The 24,280-nt window shown below is 46.1% G+C and overlaps 1 protein-coding gene across 2 annotated transcripts; it reads right to left on the bottom strand.

The window, feature by feature from the left end:
• Positions 1-1,927: 1,927 nt before the first annotated feature.
• On the bottom strand, positions 1,928-23,167 carry RGS10 (regulator of G protein signaling 10). Of its 2 annotated transcripts, XM_005489847.2 has the most exons (6): positions 23,025-23,159; positions 22,042-22,242; positions 17,575-17,693; positions 16,115-16,201; positions 9,038-9,181; positions 1,928-5,272 (listed from the first exon to the last, which is right to left on the bottom strand). In XM_005489847.2, the coding sequence occupies exons 2-6, from the start codon at positions 22,058-22,060 to the stop codon at positions 5,126-5,128; spliced, it is 516 nt and encodes a 171-aa protein (XP_005489904.1). In that variant the 5' UTR covers positions 22,061-22,242; positions 23,025-23,159; the 3' UTR covers positions 1,928-5,125. The 2 variants fall into 2 exon arrangements, with proteins under 2 accessions (XP_005489904.1, XP_005489903.1); XM_005489846.4 differs by lacking the exon at positions 22,042-22,242 and having other exon boundaries at positions 23,025-23,167.
• Between the last annotated feature and the right edge of the window lie 1,113 nt (positions 23,168-24,280).

Here is a 24,280-nt window from a genome sequence, read left to right on the forward strand (position 1 = left end):
CTGGAAAGGTTGGAGTGATGCCTCAGGTTTTAGCTTTTATATTTTTCAGATTCTGTGCTGCTTTAATGTGTGGGTCTGGTCTTCATGTTAGGGCATGGTGAGCTCTGTGCACAGAGCAGGGAGACAAAACAATTCCTGCTCCAGCTGGGCACCAAGGACAAATGATCCAAATCCCAGCCCAGGAGCACAAACACCGTGGGCTGGAGAGAGAAAAACAAGCAGGGTGGGACTGCCTGGGCTAAAGCTGGGATGGGACAATGAACTGCAAGGTGCAAACGGAGCAGAACTGATCCCAGGGACAGAGCCCGTGCCCGGCCGTGCATTTTGGGGCCATTTTGGTTCATCTTGGGTGCAGCCCTGGCTGGGCTCTGGTGCTGCCCAAGGTGCATCCATGGAGGAGATCCTTTGAATAAATCCCTGCTTTATTCTTTAGCTCTGTTCAGTCTCTGTTCTAGGGCAGCCTTCTCAAGGCATCAGTGGCAGGAGCGGGGGTAAGAGCTGTCAGCATTGTGGTCACTGCTTCCTGCAGGAAATGTCCTGACTTTGGGGGCTCAGCGGGGCACAGCACACAGCAGGAGCAGCAGGGGTGAAAGGACAACTGCTGGCCCTGCTCTGTGTCACAAAGCATGTTATCAGAGCGTTATCTGCTCTACAATGCCAACTTTCAAAGCAATTTTAATCTCAGCGCACGGGGATCCCCCAAGTTTTGATCAGAGCAGCATCAGCTGACAGGCAGAGCCGCTTGAGCAGAGTTTTGCTGTCTCTGAGCTGCATTTCCTGCTGCCAGAAAAGGTCACCAAGTGCGCTGCGTTTGAGGAACAAGCAGCTTGAGACCTTTCCCGGCTGGGGCTCTCTCTCCAAGCCCCGAATCCCTGCGAGTTATTCAGCCGAGAGCCAGGAGAGGGTGCTGCTAATTTTGGCCATGCTCCCGTTCCTCCTGCCAGGAGCAGCTTTCCCTGCTTCTTCCCAAGCCCCTGGAATGGGAATGGGGAACTTTTTAACTCCTGGCTGCCTTGGATCTGCACAGGATCGGTCAGGATGGAAGAGCCCTGATGAGAAGCATTTTTCCCTTAATCACAGCCAGACGGGAGCGATCGGAACTGCGGCTGCTGTGGCAGCACAGCAAAATCCCAGAAATCCTGGGGATAAAGGATGGATCAAGGATGCCCCACCGCTCACTTTGCACCGAGGCTTTGCCAAAAGCCCTGGGACATGAGCTGTGCTGGATGCAAAGCAGAGGAACTGCTTCTGGCATGGGGAAATCATCGCTGTCGTGTAAACAGGGCTTCTGGTTTGTCAGGGGGGACATCGGGCCAAAAAATGCATCACTTTGTAGGACTTGCTGCCCTATTTTAGGCTAAAAAGAGTTATAAACAATTTATATAAGGGAGTTTATACCACTTTTCATCTTTGGATCAGTCACACAATTATACAGGACCTCTCTGCATCACCGACCTAAATAGTTTTTAACCCACTTAAAATGTCTGAATTGTCAGTAAAAAACCAAGCACATTCCAAACTGTTATCCAGACAGGAACATTAAAATCTTTTTCTCTCCCCCCACTCTGATTTTTCAAACCCTCCTTCTCCACACCAGTGCAATGAAAGAAATGCAGCAGGAACAAAGAAATGGAGATGGAGCACAAGAAGCATCTTCCCCTGTGCAAGCGACTTACTGCAATCTGTTCAGAGCCCAGGTAGATGGAGCAGGTACAAAAAGCATCTTCTCTTGTCCATCTTCCCCTGACTTACTGCAATTTGTTCAGAGCCCAGGCAGAAGTGAGCCCCTTCCTTCTTCCAAGGAAAAAAACCCCACACACCAGGGCAGAGTGTAAACTGTGAGAGCTGAAAATGGGATCCTCATGGGACACGGAGCCATCTCAACCCAAACTCTGTTCAGAACATAAAACACCTGTCAGCACACAGATTTGGTGTATTTGTAGAGTATTTTTTATTTTTCAGCTGAGAAACACAAAATAGGGTAGAGTTTAAGGCATGCAATCAGGCATGAAACTTCTTTTGCTTGTTTTGTGTGCTCATACCTTCAGTGTAAGTTCTATGAGAGGGAGTAGATCCTATCTTTAATCTCTACATGAAGCAACTCTGAGCACCCACTTACAGCCTGAGGTTGGATGCAGTGTTTACAGTTGTTCCTGGAATAAGGATTTACTCCCAGGGAAACAGTTCTATCTGTGTGAGCTGTTCTGTGCCACATGGAGCAAGTGTCACCTCTTTCCAGGAGCAAGTTTGTAATAATACCAATTTTCCCCACATATACACAAATTGCAATTACAGGCATCTGCTTGCATGGGTTTAATTTGATTGCCCTTTTACTGAAAAATACAGATAATCTAATGAATAGGAAAAACATCTTTGCTTTCTGCACATTCCAAGTCTACTTGTGGGTGTTGTAGAGAAATCAAACAAACCCAAGCACCACAAAGAGAATGGTGCAACAACTTTTTACCTCTGAGGTAAAAAGAGCAACTCAAAGATGAAGAATTTTGTGGGTTAAGGTACATTAGGTTAGGAACATAATAGGTACTGAAATAAACATGATAGGATTAGAGATGCTGCTGAAAAATCCATTTCCATTTCTTAATAAGTAACTTTCATTCTGTGGTAGTGTAAAGCACCTTTGTGTCTACTCATGTGGGGCATTTGCTCTGAGCAAGCAAAGACAGTACCTGAAAGGGAACATATTGCCAAGGAAATATTGTTCATAAGCAGCTACAAACTTATTGTCTCTCTTTAACACCCCACCTTTGTTCATAAGGCTCCTGGTTTTGTTTTCTATTATTACCCTTTTAAAACATGACAGTCAAAGACTCTCCTGCCTTGCTCATGCATTTTTAAAATCAATATGATTAAAAATGAATCTAGTGTGCATCCATGTGATGAATGTGGTAAGAGCTCGTTCTGCATCTTTCCCATGAACGGCCCCATGCTGAATTTTTCAGTATCACTAAGACTAATGCAGCAAACACTGGGAAAATACAAATCCCACATCCTAAACTGGTTGAGCTGCCCACTCCCAAGGGCTTCAATGCTATCAGAAGTTCTGTCCTCTGCTGTGGCAGGCATTAAGAGTTTTGTTTTTACAGAGGATTTTCAAAAGAGGTAATCCTGAGATTACAAATAGTTGGCAAGTCCAGAACTGGATGGTCCCATTTCCAAGGCCTCAGCAGAGGAAAAAAAGAAAAAAAAAAAGAGTCATGCACATGTTTAGTTCATTCTTATTCAGTAAAACATTGAAATACAGCTTAAGCATGAGGTCAAATACCACTGAAAGTGCCTGAAGTAATAGGACTTCACCATTAAATCTTTCAAGAGCATAAAAAAGAACATTAACTCAGTGCATAAGAATTACACCTTACAACATGCATAATTGTGGAGGCACTGACCTCTTCTTTCTTTGATTTCCTAAAAATGAACAGGGTACGGAGCTCTAGGGGAAGAATCAGAACTTCCATGCCCACTTTTAACTAGGGAAAAGCCTATGGAAAAAACTTCCTTTACACAATACCTGCAAGAGTGGCTCAGAGTTAAAAGAAATAATCAAGTCTACCAAGTGAGTCTGCATTCTCAAAAATGACAAACTAGACTTAGATTTTTAAACATTGATTGTGACAGCAATGTATGAAATATATCTGGCCTTTCTGACAAAAAAAAAAAAAAGTACAAAATGTTCAAAAGCTAACTGTGCATTTAGATTAGCCAGCACATAAACAAAAGTTCAAGACGAGCAGTGCAAAAATTGGAAGAGTAAATAATGAGAGAGTGGGAAACAGCCAGACTACAGCTGTGAAGCTTGTAAATAGAGCAAGTAGCTAATACACTTTCCCAGCTTTAACTGCAATTTAGTAACAACTGCAGTGAATTAATCAAAAAAATACATGAACACATGAAAAACTCTATGGCAAAATGTGCTTTGCAGTGCTGACACATTCCCAGGACAACATGGAATGCTCACTGGGAATGGGAATTGGTCTTTTTCCACCAATCTTTGACTGCACAGGGCAGAAATAAACTCCCCTTGCACTTGAGCTTGATGTGAGAGTGGCTGAACCCCAAACCCAACTCCCTGTTCCACTGCAGCTCTCCAAAATCACAATTAGGAAACCCTGAAATATTTGAGTGGGGCAAAAAAAAAATTCTGCAGGGTGATTTTAGCAGGAAAAAAAAAAAAAAAAGAGTAAAACAAAAGCAGATTTGGTGTGCTGGTCGTTTGCCAAAGCACAGTCGGTGCCCAGAGCAGGATTGGTCAGGAGACCTGGGAGAGACCAGATGCTTCCTGATAGCAGCATCTGATGTCACACTGGTATGAGGGACAAAGCCAAGCCTTGCTGAGACCAGTGTGCCCTGAGAGGGACATTTACTCATTTGCTGTCACATTTCCTAATGGCAGTTAGGAGTTCTTCAGAGATTCTGCCTCTTTTAGAGCCTTTGCTCCCAAGGGAATAGAGGCTCTCCCATCCTCTGAAGAAGGTGATTGTCTACTGCAAAAAGAGGGGAAATTCAGGAGATACAAAAATGAAAATCATGACTAGGGAAGTGTTTTGATTCAGCAATAAAGGCAAAGCAAAACAGACATCACCCTGATAGAACAAAGTAACACAGGAAGGGATTGGATTCTACTGAGCTTAACCCTGAAAGATGCTGTCCCTTTATGATTAAATTAGCTGTGAATGACTCACCCACAAACTAATGTGAAACGTTCTCCTCAGCTGCTTCTCCCAGCAGTTCAGGATGTAAAAGCTAGTCCCAAATAAAAATTACAAGGCAAAAATAAAAACCCAACCACGCTATCTCCCATTTCTCATCACCAAGATGCCTCACAAAGGAAAATAAAAGAACTGAAAGCATTTTAACTTGTGAAGTATGAAAGGAAATTCATGCTAGGGAGGAATACCTCAGCATTTTAGCTGGGGAACAGTCCTTCCATGGGTGCTTGGTTAATAGCTATCATGCAAAAACAATTAGTCATTCAAGCAATTAAGAAGGTAAGTATCTCCTAAAAATGTTCTGAGCTTTCCAAGCCCTAAATGCAACTGCTATGAACCTAGACTGTTCCTGAGTGTAATTTCCTTATTGTAGGGCCTCTCCTGAGGAGATCCATTGTGTCTCATGTGTTGTAAATTCTTGATGCTCTTTTAGCTGCAGTCTGAGCCTCTGGGGAGTTCTCCTCTTGCTCCTCACTCTTCTTATGGTTTAGGAAGATGTCTGACTTCAGGAAGCGGCTGTAGCTGTCATACTTCATGAGGTTGAATATCTGGGAAGAGGAGGGAAAATACAAAGCAAATGAACTCAGCAAAATGAGATTTTCAGTGAGAAGGATGCTTTAATTTCAATGTATTGTCTGCACAATGTTCTGTCTGTAGTAGAGCATTACATTTTAAAGAAATACACTTGCAGCTCTCCAAGGGGCAGCGTGCCAAGAGTGGTCTCAGGCCAGATGAGAAATGTTGCAGGAACCTGCCACAAAGAGCTGACCTGGTACAGATGTGCTTTGCCAGTTAAAATGTGGGTTTAAATTGCTGGTGGGTTAAACTTGTGTAATTACACTTTTCACCAGGCCAGGAGCTTCTCACAGCCAGCATGGGAACACAAAGTCAGCCCCAAGCACAGCTTTTGTCTCCCAGGGCCTGTGAGCTCAGGCTCATCCCTCAGCATCACTTCTGCTCTTCTATTTATACCCACTGCAGACCAAAAAAAAAAACCAAAACAACAAAACCCTTTTTCTTTTGGAGTTTTTTGAAAACAAAAGGGTTGGGAGAGAAGCCTGGAATCTGTTCAGGTGTCAAGGTCAGGACTATATTTTGCTTGGTGTTGAAACAGAGGGGAAGAGAAAAAAGTAAACTTCAAAACTATAATTGAGGCAAAACCAAAGCCAGCCTCACCCTCAGTCTGTTATTTCACTGATGGAGCCTCTCTGAGTCATGGTTCAGGACAGATTATTTTTTCTGATACTCAGAATAACTGAATTTCCAAGACAAATTCCTGGGTTCTCACCTGCAGATGTGCCTACTCCATGTGTGGATAACTCAGCTTTACCTTTACAGGCCTCACTTGTAAATGACAGCACAATCAGCTAACACAACTCTCTGCTAGGAGGAAAAAACCAATCTCAAACTGCTTTTTTCATTTCACATCCTTGAGGAACCTGGACAGATACAGCCAAACACTTAAAATTTGACTGTCCTTGTCTGTGCATTTGCTGAAATTGCTCCCTTGCAAGTAAATTACTAACCAGCAATTTACTGGATTTTACTAACCAGTGCTTGTTTACATGTTTAAATATTTAAGTTATTGCCTAAAACTGTGGAAATATTATTAAAGATACATATTGGAATAGGAAAAAACATCCCAAAACACCCATTCTGTGTAGAGCCTGATCTCCAGGGTCTGAACTCTTCCTGAATTAGCAAAGTCAGATTATCCCTCCTGGCACTGGCTAACTACAATATAATTAAATTTATTCAACAAGCTCAAGGGGAAAAAATATTGTGAGGAAGACATTTCCTGTTAAAACATCATGCCTGTTAAGAACTTAGACCCCTCTTGCTCCTGGTATCACTTAAAGCATCTCCCAGAGAGAAAGAGCATTGAAGATGAAGGTCTTGTGCAGTCTGGGCAGCCAAATACACAGAGCAGAGTTCCCAATCGTGTGCCAAAGCAGAACCCTCTCTTCCCCCTCCCTCCTCCTCCTCCTCTCACTGCTTGGTGGAGCTGGAACATTTGCCCAAGAAGCATTCTGGAGTAAGTGGGTTTCTGTGATCCACTCTCATCCCATTCCATCCAGCACAAAGAAATGGCCTGGGGGCAGCTGGGGCCACTCCATGGGCAGCAGAGACACCTCACCAGTGTCCCCAGTTAAACCAGAGCTCTCTGGGGGCAGCTGGGGCAGCGCATGGGCAGCAGAGACACCCCACCAGTGTCCCCAGCCAACCCCACCAGTGTCCCCAGTGAAACCAGGAGCTCTCTGGGGTCACCTCATGAGCAGCAGCCAAACCCCACCAGTGTCCCCAGTTAAATCAAGAGCTCTCTAGGGGCATCAGCCACAGCCCACCAGTGTCCCCAGTTAAACCAGGAGCTCTTTGGGGGCAGCTGGGATCACTCCATGGGCTGTGGATGACTTCTGCCAGATGACTTCTGAACCTGCTGTCCAATCTCAGCCATACCTGAGAGAGGGGCAAAGGACTGAGAAAAATATTACCCTCCTGCTGAGTCAATGGAAAACCAGCAGGAGAAAAGAAAGGGAGAGGAAAAGCAGCACAAGCACCAAGGGAAAAGAGCCACACCTCACCAGTGTCCCCAGTTAAACCAGGAACTCTCTGGCGGCAGCTGGGCCACCCCATGGGCAGCAGAGACACCCCACCAGTGTCCCCAGCCAACCCCACCAGTGTCCCCTGTCAAACCAGGAGCTCTCTGGGGTCACCTCATGAGCAGCAGCCAAACCCCACCAGTGTCCCCAGTTAAACCAGAGCTCTCTGGGGGCAGCTGGGATCACCCCATGGGAAGAGCCACACCTCACCAGTGTCCCCAGTTAAACGAGGGACTCTCTGGGGGCAGCTGGGGCAGCCCATGGGCAGCAGAGACACCCCACCAGTGTCCCCAGCCAACCCCACCAGTGTCCCCAGTGAAACCAGGAGCTCTCTGCAGAATAAAGCTCCTGTTACCAGCACTGCTGAACACCAGGCTGTGGCCTCCCAGCTCTGCCTTCTCCTCCAAACCCACAGTGCCAGCAGTGCTCAGCTCTGCTCTGCAGAGAACAAATTACACCACTCCTCATAACTTTATAAGGATTGAAAGCTGCAGAAGACCATAACTCTTCTGAGCCATTATCTAACAGCAATAAACAGTAGCTTCAAGGACTGGAAACTTGCAATGACCCATAAATGCTCTGCATTTGTTTTTAAAAGCTCACAGATTTTCTTCCCACACTAGAGGGATTCCTCCACCATTAGCCCAGTGTGTTTCCAGTTCAGGTATTGCTGATCCTTGGCTCTCCATGTGCATGTCATTTATAAACAGCAAATATTTTAACTCCAGTGTTCTCTCCAGCTCCACTCATCCTGAACTGCACAGCTAAGATCTACCAGAACAGCTCCTTCCCTTTCCCCAGGTCAGAACTTTTTCCATTAAAAACTCTGTTTCTTCACATGGAAATTGGATTTCAGGTATTTCCACTGGTAATGTCTTGGAATCTGCCTGAAAAACAGCAGAACCTTTGCTCCTCAGAGCCCTCCAAGTGCCCCAGCCAGTGTATTCAATACCTGATTGAAATGGGCTGAAAACCCTGTTTAAATCACTGAGCTGTTTCTCCACAAAAGGAAAGAGCCAAGTGGAAAATACAGGTAGTCCTGAGGATGGTACAGGAATTAAAAATAGTACTGCAAGTGCTGGAAAGCTGCAGATAAGAATGACTCACTTCATAACTTATGCTTTGAAATCAGCTGAATATCAAGAAAATTTACCACCTAAAGACATGCCTGCAAAATTGCTAATTTCTACCAGACCTCCCAGGTTCTTTAGGGAAAGGCAAAGCAGAGACCAACTCCTCTAAGTCTTGCATGTTGCAGAAGAGGAGAGTTTTCATCAAACTGTGCTACATTCATATCAAGATAAATACCAAAGCAAAGTAAAATGAAGAAATTTGAGCTCTCAAGGAAACCAGGGGCAACTACAGAAACAAACATCAGCAATGACTCAGAACAAGTGAATACACAGGAAAACAAAGGCTCTGAGTTAGTCTGGGTGATTCTCATGCTACCCACGCAGGGACCCTGGAGAAAACTCCAGCCAGTTGTCCAGGAAGGTCCTGAGCTGGAATTAGAATGATTGTATTGAATCTCTTAATTAATTGGTTGCAGTCAGATGGGGCCAAGAACTGGAATATCTCAGAGCAGCTGCATTAATACCCCCAGCATGGACAACCCAGCTCTGTGCTTACCTGTTCAATGATGGCTGGAAAGCAGAACTCACCAAAACCAGACAAAAATGAATGAAACTGTGTTGTTGAAATAAATAACTTTACCTGGTCCTGGAGCTTCTGGAACATGAGAGGGTGAGGTGTCTCCAGGATGGTCTCACTCAGACGGGACTGCCCCTCAACATTGACCTGGGAGGAAGCTTTGCTGGACAGGAAAGTCATGTAAATCTCTTTAGCTTTTTCCTGCATCTGCAAAAGGACATTTATTTAAAGAGTTATTTGCTGTGGGAATGTTGTTGCATCAGGTTTATCTCACTTGTGTTATGTTCATTTGTACTGGAAGAGGAACAGGCCAAAAGCTACACTGGGATCAGTGAAAGCTGCCAGAATTCAGCAGGTTGGGATGCTTGAATCTCAGCAGCCAGTGTAAAACTGCTCAGCATCATCAGCTGCACCTTGTCTTTGCTTTTGAGACAAATGGTTTTCCTAACAGGTCATCAGTATGGGTGAGAAACCCAGAGGAAGAAAAACTGGGAACTTGCTACAAGGGAAAATAGAGTGAAAAAAACAAATTAAGAAAACAGCAACAGCTTGGCTAATTGGCAATGAGAAGACTCTCAATAGGCTCTGAGAGTTGATAAATAAGGGCCTGACCTGCCTAAAGCTGTTTGTTGGTATTTGCCCTATTTCAGAGCTCTTCCCTTGTCAAACAAATAACAGCAATAACATCTTGACCCCAACCAGCATCTTCAAAGCAGTGAGTGGCCACAATCCCCTGAAGTTCAAGGAAAGGCCCCTTAACAGATGGCTGGATGAGAGGAAGCCAGAGAGGGAGAGGAGAACCAAGGCAGGCAAGGGCCCAGCCCCTGCTGCAATGTGAATTCTGCCTGCTGAGAGCCAGCAGCTGCTCTGGGCCATCTGAGCCCTGGGCACTCAGCAGGGTCCCCAGGGTGCCCCTAATGAGCAACCACAGCAGCCAAAGGGATGTGCCTTTGATGGGGATGGGGCTTGAAGAAGGAAGCATTTAAATCCTGCCCATGAAGGAGTCTCAGAATTACTTCCATGTTTTACAGCTGAGGTACATTTACACTCAGGGGTAATTGGGAGAAAAGCTCCATGTGCTTGAACATTCAGGAGGCCTAAAGAGCTGGGGACTCTCACTGCTGGAGGGGACACCCATGCTCTAGAGTTCCTTTTTAAAACTCATTATTCATCTGGTGGGTAGAACATTACCTGTCAAGTGCATTAGGTCACAATGAACTGTTTTTAACCATTTCCAACTTGTTTCACAGCTCAGGGAGGACTGGGTCAGCCACTTCTGTTCTAAATGACCAATTAATCCAAGGGATCAAAGGTGTGACTGCTACAAGTGGCAAAGTTAATGTCCTAATGAGGGCACAGCAAAGGGGCCTTCAGCTATTATTGCATGAGCAATTGTATTGCCAGTGCCACCCAAATGACTTCTGAACCTGCTGTCCAATCTCAGCCATACCTGAGAGAGGGGCAAAGGACTGAGAAAAATATTACACTCCTGCTGAGTCAATGGAAAACCAGCAGGAGAAAAGAAAGGGAGAGGAAAAGCAGCACAAGCACCAAGGGAAAAGCTGCAGTCAGAAGTTCTCTGCTGTGCTTGAACTGCCAGGATGTTCTCTGCTGCTGGCTAATCAAGGCAGATGTAGCTGCTTGCCCAAGGACACAGGAGCAAGCTGGGCACTACAGAGAAGGAGCAGAGGGAGGCTGGAGAGGGAACACAAAACTAGAAGTAACTGTGGGGAAGTTTAAAGAGCATGGAGAGGAACAACAGGACTGTGTGGGAGGCTGCTGAAACAGGGAGGCTCTTTGGATTTTGTGAGGAAGAATAACAAAGAAAGGAAGTGAAAGAGCTGTGGTAGGGAGAGGAGGCCATTGCAGAGACACAGAGGACCTGGCTTTACAGCAGTGGGGAAATTTGGAAATTTTGCTCAGCTGAAGGTTACAGGTTCTGCTGCAAATAGAACTGCTCTGTGCTTCAGCAGCACAGCAGCTGATTAACTACAGCTTATAATTTGCTTTAAAAAGAAAGAACAGTCAAAGCTGCCAGTGTGCTCATACACCCCCCAAATGTCACTCAGGCAGAGCCAGGTTCAGGTGGAGGAGGCAGAGATTGTCCCTGTTCGCTCGGTGACATTCTCTGCTCTGCAGCAGCCTCAGCTCAGGGGACTCTGGAACTGGAACAGCTCTTAAACTGGGCTCCTGTTCACAGGTGGTTATTGAAGGAGTGCTGGCAGTCCCCAGCTCCATCTGTGTGCTCTCCCCAGTCTCCCTGCCAGATTCCCATTTGGAGTAGGAAGTTCTGTCCACAGCAAACCCCCCTCGCTATTTCCAGTGCATCCAATATTCCTCCCCACTTCCTTTCCTGGGGTCAAGCTCAGCTCCCAAGCATGTGTGGCTCCCAAACGAGGTGAAGGGAGCCCCAGATGCTCACCAGACCAGGCTCCAGCTGTGCAGCATCACCCAGCCCTGCTCAACCCTTGCTGCATTCCACATGGGAAGCAACAGAAGAAACCCCTGAATATACAGGGCTTTGTTCTGGAATCATTCACTACAGAACTTCAACATGGACATTTTGGTGGGTTTTAGCAATAGCTGAAAATATTCCCTGTTGTTGGAAGCATTTATTACAATCTGCAATTTATTTTCATTTATTACAATCTGTAATTTATTTTTGAAGCTCGGCTGCAAGAGGAGAAACATTTAAACCCTGGGAAGCAGCACGACTGACATGTTGTTTATTTCATTAACAGTCACAAATGCAACAACATGTGTCTAACTCCAGCAAAATATTTAGAGTTAAATTTCATTCCCTTATCCCCACCACTCCCATTTCAGTAATTAAATTCATGCCCTAACACAAGGGTGGCAGCAGAACTCACTGCTACGAGTTGACTTGACCCCATTGTTTTCTCAAGCTTCACCAAACATTAAATTTGTATTTTAACTTCAATTTTAAAGGAATTTTTTTTTTTTTTAGTCACAAAGATGTGTCTCAAGCTGAGGGGGAGCTTTGTACCTTTCTGCTAGAAGAAGGGGGGCTGAACCCACCATAAACCTGCCTAGAGCAGCAATGCACTCTGCCTGCTGCCTCGCTCTGCAGCTGCCAAAGATCTGCCCTGCTCCCTGACTCATCCACTGATGGAGCAGCAGCCTCTACAAACCCAAACACTGCCCCAGGCTGGCAGAGAAAGGACAACAAGAAATATCCCTGGCACCAGGGATGCTTAACCCACTGCTCTATGCTGACCTTTGGAAAGGTTTAAATTGACCAAGAAGAAGTCCAGAGCAGAGCTCTCACCTCCAGTAATGAAAAGTTTAAAAATAGGAGGGGAAAAATCCCGGTCATAGAATAATGGAATGGTTAGGGTTTGAAATAACTTTAATTTTGAGATAAAGTAAGTTTGAAGTTACTTTTTGAAATTACTCAGCTACTTCCAACCCCTGCAGGGACAGGGGACATCCCCAACTAGATCAGATTGCTCAGAGCCCATCCAGCCTGGCACTGAACATTTCCAAGGATGGGGCACTGATCACCTCTCTGGGAAACCAGTTCCAGTGTGTCACCATCCTCACATTAAAGAATTTCCTTCTCTTTATTCCATAAAGAATTTTCCTCTTTATCTAAACTTGCCCCATGTCAGTTTGAGGCCATTTCCCTGTTTTGTCCCTCCATTCCTGTGTCCAAAGTCCCTCCCCAGCTCTCTTCAAGCCCCTTTAGGCCCTCAAAGTGTCCCTGGAGCCTTCTCTTGCCCACCCCCAGCTCTCCCAGCCTGGCTCCAGAGCAGAGCAGCAGAGCTTCTTCAGCCCTTGGAGCATCTCCGTGGCCTCCCTGGAACTCCTCCAATCTGGGTTAAATTGATATCAGCTTCATCTGACCAAGAGCCTCAGTGCCTGTGAGCTAATCTGTGTGGGAAACCAGTTTTAAGGAGAAGTGAGCTACAAAACAAGTAAAAAAGCTGTTTTTAGAATGCTGTGTGCACAATGGAGAGATGAAAAGGCACTTCTGCAAGAGTCACTTCCAGAAGAAAAATCCACGCTTCATGCTACCATAAACACTGGAAAGATTTCTATTTTTAGTGCTTTTCCTAGCTTTGTAAATTATCTAAACAAAGCCACCCATAAGCAGTAGCTACAAAAATTTACTGTAAGTCTGTGTCATCCTAAAGCACATTTATTCAGGCTTTAGTTATAATAATTTGGGCAACCCCAGACTCCAGGCTGACCACACTATGGAATGACTGGTACTGGATAATTAACCTAAATAGAACCTAGTTAAATCTCTGTCCATTCATTTGGCAATTCATTGAAGGATTCACCAAGCTCCTATCCCTGTACATCACTTGAACATTTTCTCTACTGGCATCCTAAATTAGCAATCCTAAATCAGCTAGAAATATGGAAATTATTTAGCAAGGGAAAATATGATTATTATCCCACTGAAAGCGTGGGACTTTACAGAAAAGTTGACTGACTGGTTGTTCTTTCCTCAAGACTTTCTGTATTCCTGGACCTTAATGAGGGAGGGAAGCAGCTGAATACACAAAACTGGAATTACTAAATGTTACAAAGTTCACAGACAAATTGAACATTTCCCTCTTCTTGCAAAAAAAAAACCAGTTTTGTTGTATTTTTATGGATTTATCAATACTCAAAAAAACCTCACAGCTAAACCCAGCAAAATTGTTTTGAGGGGATTTTTTTTTCAGTGCAAAACACAGGATATTTACAGAAAGTAGACTCCCCTACCCAAAATGCATTGTTTGGACAGACAGGGAAATTTTTTTCCTGTTGAAAATCTGCTAGGAAAGTGTTTAAGCTGACAACATTTGACTGACTTTAAGAGAGGAATCTGCAGTCTGGACACAGCCCTCTTATGCCTGCACTTCTTAACACCTTTCCTAGCCCATCTCTCCTATCTGATTGCTGTTCCTGGGCATTCCTGGTGTTCCTCCAAGCACATCCAATCCCACAGCACTCCTGGGAAAGCTGCAGCCCAGGGCTGGCACAGGAGCCCTCAGTGCTGGGCTCAGACCTGCCTGGATGGGCCAGAAAGGGGTGGGGATGGTGCTGCACCCAGCTGGGGCCTGGCACCAGGGGTGTCCCTCAGGGCTCTGTGCTGGGGCCAGCTCTGGTCAATGTCTTTATTGGTGACATGGATGAGGGGATTGAGTCTTTCATCAGTAAATTTCATTAATAAAATAAATAAAGTAAATAAATTTCATTAGAAAATTTACGGACAACACTGAGCTGGGAGCTGTGTCCATCTGTTGGAAGGCAGGAGGGCTCTGCAGGGAGACTTGGAAGGGTTGGATGGATGGGCAGAGTCTAATAGGATGAAGTTTAATAAGTCCAAGTGCCCATTCCTGCATTTTGGCCACAATAACCCCTGCAGTGCTCTGGGCTGGGGATGGTGTGGGTGAACAATGCCCAGGCACAAGGGGACCTGGGGGCACTGATGGACAGACAGATGGACAGGAGCCAGCAGTGCCCTGGGGCCAAGGAGGCCAAAGGCTGCTGGCCTGGAGCAGGAATGGAGTGGCCAGAGGAGCAGGGAGGTCACTCTGCCCTGCCCTGGGCACTGTGAGGGCACACCCTGAGTGCTGTGCCCAGCTCTGGGCCCTCAGCTTGGGCAGGACCTTGGGACACTGAGCACACCCAGAGGGGCTGGAACACAAACCCTGAGAGGAACCCTGAGGGAGCCGGGGGGGCTCAGCCTGGAGAAAAGGAGACTCAGGGCTGCCCCCATCACTCTCACAGCTCCTGAAAGGTGCCTGTGCTCACAGAATCACAGAATTTCTAGGTTGGAAGAGACCTTTAAGTCCATTGAGGCCTACCCGTGTTCTAACACCTCAGAGCTCAGCTGGGGCTGGGCTCTTTCTCCATGAACTGACACAACCAGAGCACACAGCCTCAAGGGAAATACAGGCTGGATAGCAGGGAAAAGATTTTACAGAAAGGGTGAGAAAGCTCTGGAATGGCTGCCCAGGGAGGTGGTGCAGTCCCCATCCCTGGGTGTGTTTAACAAAGCCTGGATGTGGCACTGGGGGCCAGGGTTTAGCTGAGGGGTTGGGGCTGGGTTGGACTTGATGATCTTGAAAGTCTCTTCCAACCTGGTCATTCTGTGATTCTGTGATTCACTTGGAAGAGGTTTAAGGGCATTTTCCCACTCTCACCTCCTCATGGTGCCAATTGTGCCGTTTGGCAACAAGAGCTACCTCAGATAAAAAGCATAAAAGTGGGATTTCAAAGCAAAATACCTTTAGGAGTCTGACACTCAAGGACAAAGATACTCACTTGGAGTTTTGATGCTACTTAATTTCATACTCACACAATGAGCTCTTAAAGATCAGATAAATTTGAAATTTCTCAAGAAAACAACAAAACAAACAAAAAAAAAAGCACAAAAAACATTTTGAGAAACAAGCAAACAAAACATGGTACATATCTTAGGCCTGACTCTGTGGGCTTCAAAGTCTAAATGTGAAAGTGGATCCTCTGCTCCTGGTGGATCTAAATGTAAGCCAAGATCAAAGCAGTAGAAGAAAACTTACTGAAGGAGCCTGGTTGAAAAATTTTCCAATAGAATATTTCCTACTAGAAAGGTAGAGCTGTCATCAAAATGAAAAGACTCTGCAGATATACATTGATTTGGATAAATATTTAAGTAAAAATGTTTAAGCAGACCCCTTATGTTTTATAACTTGTAATTTGATAAGGCAAAATGTTTCATTTTGGTGCTGTAAAATATTTTTGTTAGGGCCATTTGTTATTTTTATGTTCCACTAAGACAGCACAGTGGTGTAAATTTCCAGCTAATAGCTGCTATGCTCTAAAAAAGTTCTGAATGAAATATCTTCATATTTACAAACAAGATGATGCAACATCACTGAATTAATAAAACTCTTGCTATTCCCTAGAAACTACAAAAAGTTCAGTTTTCAAAACATGGGAAACTTGACAATTTCAGCACTTTGTTTTGATTTGAAATAGAAATGGATTTGTTTCCAAACAATTCCACCAGGATGATTTTAGTGCCATTTCTTCAAATATATTTATTTGCATTCATGCAAAGCACATTATGCAACAGAGATGTTTTAGCTCCAGCTAAGGAAACTTTGTTGACAAGCAGAATTTATTTAGGAAACATACCTGCTTTTTTCCCTGTGTCTTCTTAAATTCTTCACATGCTAACCAGAACAAAACGTTTTCTTCACTAAATTCTTTCTTTAAAAATTCCTAGGAAAGAGAAAAAACAAAGCCACAAAGGTTAGGATCCAGTTTCTCAGCTGTTTTTCCCTGTTAGCACCAGAAGCTGCCTACAAATAACTTCACCATGGGTTTGCCCAGCCCAGTGTCACAGAAGCATTTGTGCATCTGCAGGGCTGACATGGAACACTGTGATATTCTGCTCTTTGAAAGCACATTCCAGGAGGAGGATGGGCTCCATCTAATCTCAGACCATATCAGTAACTAACAGGAACAGCTTCTTCAGCCTCCCTTAAATAATCCGAGCACTTTTACAGCCACTGCTCAAAGGGAAATCCAGAAAAAGATTAATTCATTCCCAGGTGAGTAAAAGGAGCCATTTTAACGAGAGTCACAAATCACTTGGGATTCTCATGCAGCACATTTCTGACATTTTTAATGAGTAAAATCTCTACAAATAACAGTATTTCTAAATGGGATCATCAGTGGCAATAAATTCACTTAAACAAACTGAAGCAGAGGATGTAGCTGTGCTCTCTTTGCTGTTTAAACACAGCACATTCCTCCAAAAGTGAGGGAAGGGAGAAAAAGTACATTAAATTTATTTATGAAATATAATGACTGAAACTTTTATAGCTCTGAGATCATCAGTTTTCTCTTTCAAGTGTTAAAAAATAGAGACTAAGTAATGTCGGGAATTAAACAGCACCAAGATTAGTTGGGGGTGGTTTTTTGGTGTTTTTTTTTTTTTTTTAAGAATTTAAAATCAGCATTTTGTTATTCTTGTTTACCTCACTTTTTCAAACCAGTCTGGCAGGAAACCATTTTATCCCAGTGCATTTTATCAGTACAGCATGGCAAAAGCACTTTGAAGTAGGCAGTTCCTATTCTTACATCTAACATGGCAAGAAGGCCTTGAAACACCAACTCACCACCCTCACCTAATTAAACTTCAAGCCATTTTGAGCTGCACCAGCCCACACTTTGTAGTAAACTGAAAGGGAATATTTTCAGTAGAGCTGCTAAACACAGAGCAAGAGCCACAGAGTCATCAGATTGCTCCTGGGAACTCATGGCTTAAGGACAACGTGTGAGAAGTGAGAGCCCAGGATCTCAGTGACAAATAAAGCCTGCCAGGAGGGATCAGTGGCTCAGGGACTGCAGCTTATCCAATTTGTTAATCCTTGCAAGAGAGGATGGATCCCATTAGGAAGGTGCAGCCAAAAGCCTTGCCAGTGCCTTTTGAGCACAGGCTGCAGTGGCAGGGGGCAAAAGGAGCCACCTCAGAAGTTCTAGAGGGATGTGTGCCCTGCTCACAGTGCTGGCACAGCTGCACCCTTCATGCTGAGGCTCATTCTGCCTTAAACCCTGAATTTTGCTTAGTCCATATTTAATATATCGACCCTAAAGCGTTTGACTCCCTCTGGGTCTTCCAGGAGGTTCTCCAGTGACGTGGCCCATTTCGAGGTTCCCTTCAGGGCTTGGTGGCTGCTGCTTGGGTGGCCCTCACCATCATTTATCTCTGGAAAAAAAAATAAAATGGACAAAACAGCATTTTCTTTAGAAAAAGGCAAGTATCAGCCACATGGATGTCTCCCCCATTTCCCCCCGCACTCCTGATTTCTGCTGCTCTCTTTAAAGGAAACCCCATAAAACAGAAAATGAACACACACACATACATGCATAAGGAATTTTTGCCTGTAAGGAGGCAAAAACTCCTTACAGCCACATAATTCATGAGCATGCAAGGAGGCAGTGTCACTGCTTTAGAGAGGTCCAAGCACCTCCTGCCTGGGGAGCACAATGACCACAGCAATGTCCATATTCTTTTCTGGCACTGTCAACAATGTTGGCTTCCCTAAAGGAACTTCTGGCCAGTCACACATGTGAAGTTTATTTTTAAGAAGAAAATCATCACTGGAAGCTGGATGCTCAGTAAAAGCAGAGAAAGAAAGAAAAATAATGGTTTGTTTAGCAGGAGAACCAGTCCAAGATATTAAGCCAGCCCAGTGGGAGGAAATACACCCAGCAGAAGAGCATCACTCCAGCTGAGTCAGCCTGGTTTTGGGCAAGAGGGTGATTTTACTGTTTCCAAGCCCTGAAATTCTCCTTTCACAAGGTGTACTGGACTGTGCCACATCTGATCTGCCAGCCAGCCTTCTCACAGACAGGAAAGATGGAATACAATTCCTATTTTCTCTATCCCAGGAACAAGTACATTTCATTCAAGGCTGGTAATGGCAAAAAACCCTTCAGAAACCCCATTACTTGGGAAAGCTCCAGGAATGCTATTGCTCATCTGAAAAACTCTAACACAGGCATAAAGTGCTCAGCCTCCTCTCCTCTCACACACAAAGTGCCCTGGGAACACAGGAGGGAAGTCAGAAGGATAAGAGCTGCACTTCAGGTCACTGTGCACTGGAGAGATGCACAAAACCCTTACTGCAACCAGTAGAGCTTCTATTTATAACTCCTTCATTTCTCCCTACCAACTTACTGGAAATCTGCATCTGCTTAAGCTCTGCTTTTAAAAACACTTCTTTCACCATGAAACTAATCCTCACTAAGTATCTCAAAAAACTCTCTATGCAGAAATACACATATGTTAATATTTGTATTTAAATACACACTAGCAGATGCCCCTTCCCGCTGGTGACTGGAAATAAAACCGAGGTTAAAGCCTTACAGAATATTGGCATGACAGCAGAGGCTCCTGAGCTTTGGATGGTGGGGACCTGTGGAGTTTGCTTGTTTCACCAACTGCTCTAAATGAATGAACATCTCTTCTGCCTTGACAGGGAGGGGATTTTGTTTTAAAAACTCTGCTAGTTTAAAGGTCAGGAGCCAGAGCCTAAGGATTGTCTCCAAACCACAGCTGCAGCCTCCCCATGTGACAGCAGCACAGCGAGCTAACCCTGCCTCAGTTTGCCCCCCTTCGTGCAAAAGGATGTGGTTCTTGATTAGCACTTGAAAAATTTGTTTTAGAAACCTGACTCAAAGTATTTGGGCATGCAATCTCAGTAAAATCTGTGAGGTTGGAGTGGGAATGGCCGAGTGTGTTGCAGCAGAGCACAAAGCCCTCTGAGGAGCTGGGTGTGCTGCTGTGTTCATGCTCACCTGGGAGAGGGATGGCAGCTCTTTCTGCAGCTGCAGAGCCAGGCCATTCCCCCTCTGAGCTAAACCACACAACACAAAGGGGCAACATTTGATTTCCAGTGTGTCTTTTCCAGTCAAATCTGAAGTGGACACTAATGATTACTTAGTGGTAAAGCGGGCATTTCAATGAGCCAATGCAGACCTAGCCCCTTGAAAACCTTAAAAAAAACCCTGGTGGGCAAAGGCCAGGATAAATCCTTCCAGAAACCCAGGATACATCAATCTGCTTCTCTTCTGCTGCTTTGACTGATCTTCCATTATACTGCTGGCCATTCTCTAGCCTCCCTGATCATCATTTTCCCCATTTTCCTCTCACTTCCAGCCCACCCAGCACAGCCCAACTTTACCCCTCCATTCATGTTCTCTCCTCCTTGTCAGCCTCCAAACCCTCCTCCCTCTACTCCCTTTTTCCCTGCCTTCTTCTCCTACAGCCTTAACTTCAAAACCAGAATTTGGTTTTGGTTCAGAAGGGAGGACCCACATGAGTGTCCTGCTGTCCATTCTGCTGAGCCCTGCACAGAACACTGTCACTCAGTTTATTTCCTCACTTAACCAACTCCCCACAACCCAAAAAACACCTTGGCACAGAGACAAGGGTTGTCTGTCCATTGCAACCCTTCCATTTACCCCTTGCCTCATTTATTCCATTTATCCCTGGCCTCCTTTCTGTCCCCAGAGCAGAGGCTGAGGGGTGTCTCAGGTGCTGGGCAATCCCAGAGGTGCAATCCCAGCTCAGCCCAGCCTACAGCTCCCAGCACTGCCCACCCAAGTAATCCCCATGTCCAGCATTCCTCTGCAGCCACCACAAAACATCAACATCCCCTTCAGCACAAACATAAATAGGCTGCACATGACACTAGGAAACACCCTGAAATTTTATGAGGCTATTAAAACTGCTGGGTATTTTTATTATACCCCATTAAATATGCCATCACCAGCATTTATTCTAATACAAAAATGACCTGGCATCCCCTCAGTCAGGATCATAACTTCCCGCTCCACATGCTGGTTTCATGCAGCAGATTTAATATGTGATTTTCAGATTTTTTTTTAAAGGACAGGAAAGAGGTTTTTCCCACAAATGACTCCAGAAGCTGATCCCCAAATCTATCTCTATTACTAAATTACGTTAAAAATGATACTTTCCTTGAAGTTCAAGTTAATGAGTCTGAAAAAATTCATTTGAGGAGGAAATACAGCAGTGTAGTTACATGAATGATCCTTCTGACACCTATTTATCTCTGATATTTATAAAAAGACAACTCGATCCTGTTAAAATCATCTGCTGACAAAGTTAAGTAATATAGCCTTGGAAACAACAAGCTTGATCCCACTGAATAACAAGATCCCAAATGTACATACATCTGTATGATCATTTAAATGAGGAAGGCAGACATTTGCTGTTACTAAAAACTGGGAGATAATTTTGTGCATCACAAAGGGCATCACAAAATGGCAGTTCTCCCACCAATATTTCTGTCAAAGCAACGCACAGAATACGCATCAGATGATAAATAAGCCAACTGCATTTCTTACATCACAGTTCATTTATTACATTATCACAGGCTAATTAAATTTCAGAGCAGAGCCTGCTGCCTTTTGCATGGGCTAGGAAGCAAGAGGCAGAGAAAGGCAGCAAGGCACGCAGAGCAGAGCTCAGTTGTAAGAGTTTCTGCTGAAGCAAACTTTCCACTGAGTTGGAAATGTGCTTCAGAGCCGCCACGGCTCGCACGGCGTGCGGGGAGCAGCCAGCTGCTCCTACCAACGCAGCAAATGATTGAGTGCTTCTTTTAACAGCACCATTCTTCAGAGCACTCCATGCTCAGCCAGTTGCATTATCTGGAGCGTTATTTTAGAGGGAAAGCTCGCAGGAGCTGCCTTGCCATCACACAATGGCACTGCAGCAGCAGGCTGCAGATAAAGGCTCTTTGTGCGCGGCACAACGGTAAGAGCAGCGCTGAGAACGCCGTAATTATCAGCTGAAGGGTGCTATCAAAAAATGCCAAATATTTGCGTCCTCCAAACAGGAACTTGGGCTGAAATCCCAGGAGGTATCAACACAATATGTACAACTTTGCAGGTCAGAACTCACAGTCCTGGCCCTTGTTTCTGACAAGCATGAAGAGCAAAAACCTGCGGGAACCCATCAAGCGGAGTGATTCGGACACGGCTAATTGAGTTAGCCACGCTGATCACCCTGCCTCCCAAAGCACTGCCCACCGCAGCCCTTCCCCAAGCTGCTGCCACTCTCCAGCTGTTGATACCGTGGCCTTTGTGGCCCCATATCGAGCAGCACAGGCTCACACACCCTCAGAGTCCTGCTGAGCACATCCCTTCCAGCTGCCTGTCCTGCCCATCTCCTGCCCGCACACCCCTAACAAACAGCAGCCACACAAACACTCACAAGGACAAAAGCACCATGCAAGCAGCACATTCCTCACTCCACATTTAAGCATAGATGTACAACAGGAAAAGCCACTTCCATCTCTTTTTGAAGAACTTCTGACCACTCCTCCCCTCATCCACCTGGATCATAAATCTGCAAGCCACGAGCCTTTATTATTACTTTAAAAGCACTCTGAGTACCTTGTCTTGTCCTACAGTCACCAGAATGCCTACCCAGCAACAATCACCAGTCTGGAATTAATAAATCCAAGGTACGAAGCAGTGGGAAACTTCATTAGCAAGCAGCTGAAAAGGGAAAATTCCCTTACTTTCCATGTATCCAAGCATCAGCGGATGACTCCTCGCACAACAGTTTTTTCCTAGCAGCAGCTGAATTTTAGACCTTTTTGCTACAGCAGAGCTGTCCTCTCACGCGTGGGGTGTTCAGAGCACGAGCTTCAACATCCTCTTTTGACTGTCTCTAGCAACAGATGGCTACTGGATTCCACTTTTAACTATAAGGAAGGAAACTAAAGGGACGTTCCTCTTTTGTAGCATCTCTGGAAGTGTTCACCAGACATATAGCCTTTAAAATATCCCCTTCCCCGCCTGCCCTCCTCCCCCTCCTCCCAAAAAAACAACCCAAAAAAACCCCAGAAAATCCAAACAACTCTAGACAAAGATCTCATTCGGCTTTTCTTACAAAGATTGCAACTTCTTCCTGCACACCATGAAACACAGCATTATTTTCTAGGATTTGGAGATTGCAACTGTTGCCCCAAATGTCCCAGCAGTGACAGATGTCAGACATCACCCCTCGGAACCGACAGACTGGCAGCATCGGGGATACAAAACACCCAACGGCGTCACAGCGCCGGGCTGCAGAGGGATCCGCGCTGTCCTACATTATTACTGCCTGGAAATCCCCGTTCCGGCTTGAACCCTCCACAGGCGAACTCCTCAAAGTCAATTTGGAGAAGGAACAAGCACGCTGTGATGTCCCGGGCTGCCGCCCCGGCCCGGTAACAGCGGAGTTCCGAGTGAAGCTCGGCTGCGGCGGCACCAGCCCGAGCAGAGGAGCCGAGCCCAGTTCCCCCTTCCGCGCTGCTCCCCAAGCGCCCCGGCCGCGCATCCCCCGCGGCCCCGCTGAGGGCAGAGCGGCCGCCGAGCAGCCCCGGCCGCGGCCCCGAGCTCCGGCGGGGCCCAGGGACCGCCGTGAGCCCCGCGCTTCACCCCCACAGCCCGGCCCGGCGCTGCCCCGGCGGGAGCGGCCGCGGGCTCGCCCCGGGGGTCGCTGCCCCGTCCCCGTTACCTGAGGGCGGCCGCTTCCTGCTGAGCCGGCTCACGGCCCGGTTGAACATCCCGGGCGCCGCTCGGCCCCGCTGCCGAGCCCGAGGGCGGCCGCGCTGCCCCGCCCCGCCCCGGCCCGCCCCGCCCGGGGAGCGGCGCCAGCCCCGCACCTGCCCGGCCCCGCCGAGCGCCGAGCGCCGAGCCCGGGGCGCGGGGACCTCCGGTGCAACGTGGCACGGCCGGGGATTGCCCCCTCCTCAGCCCCCCTGCCCAGCCCAGCCACGCCGGCCCCGCTCCCACTGCCCTGTTGTTATCGCCGTGCACTCCGCTCATCCATCCCGCCTCTAGCTCTGCCCGGCTCAGGGCTCCTGCTCCTCAACCAGAACTGCTCCTGTCACCGTGCTCGGGGACAGGCAATAGCAGCGTCCCTGTCCCCGCCCGGCTTTAACCACCAGCCACCCTCCTGTCCTTGCTTTAGCCACCTTGGAGCAGGTGCAAGAAGCAAAAACACTTCCCAAGATGGGCACCTTCATGAAATTGTGTCTTGTCTTACCAGAATAGACACACCAAGCTTTTTGTGTTGGAGTGGTGACTCCTTTGCTTGTCGAACATTTCAAAGGACAATTATTTCTGAACAGAAAAGCGCAATTACAATTTTACCAATGTACTTTCACTTTCAGAAATAATGTTTTTACCAACGTATTTGTTCAAAAATCCAGCATGTGAGAAGTTTGTGTAATTCTGACAAAGCTGCGAGCCATCAAACAGACAATTACCTCAGCAAAACAGTAGTGGGAGGCAATGGGAGCGCTTAAATCCCACTGGAAATATCGCCAACACACAAAAAATCACAGAAACCACTGCTAGCAGACAAGTCAACAGTTGTTTTATTTCCACCTCAGCCAAATCCCATCCTGAACACACAGTAACACATTGCTAAGAAGCTCCGTTCGCAGAGGGAACTTGGATGGGCTCCCCATCTCACTGAAAATTATGGATATTTTCCACTTATATGCACAAGGCCAAGATCTCATTCCTGGGAACTGGTGACACCAGAAGACTGAACACAAGAATCAATTGCATCTGTGCTTCCAAAATAAACAACAGCACAATACCTTCCAGCTGAAGGGATTTGGCCTGCACCCCCTGGACCTCTGCCTTCGGCACCGGGGCCAAAGGCTGTGTTAGCTGGTAAAGATTTCTTGGCTTTTGGGGTGGATTAAAAAAATATGAAAGTTTGCTGTTCTGCTGAGGGAACTGCTCAGCAGCTGCATGTGG

The sequence above is a fragment of the Zonotrichia albicollis genome, chromosome 7 (genome assembly GCF_047830755.1).
Source record: "Zonotrichia albicollis isolate bZonAlb1 chromosome 7, bZonAlb1.hap1, whole genome shotgun sequence".
Classification (NCBI taxonomy): Eukaryota; Metazoa; Chordata; class Aves; order Passeriformes; family Passerellidae; genus Zonotrichia; species Zonotrichia albicollis.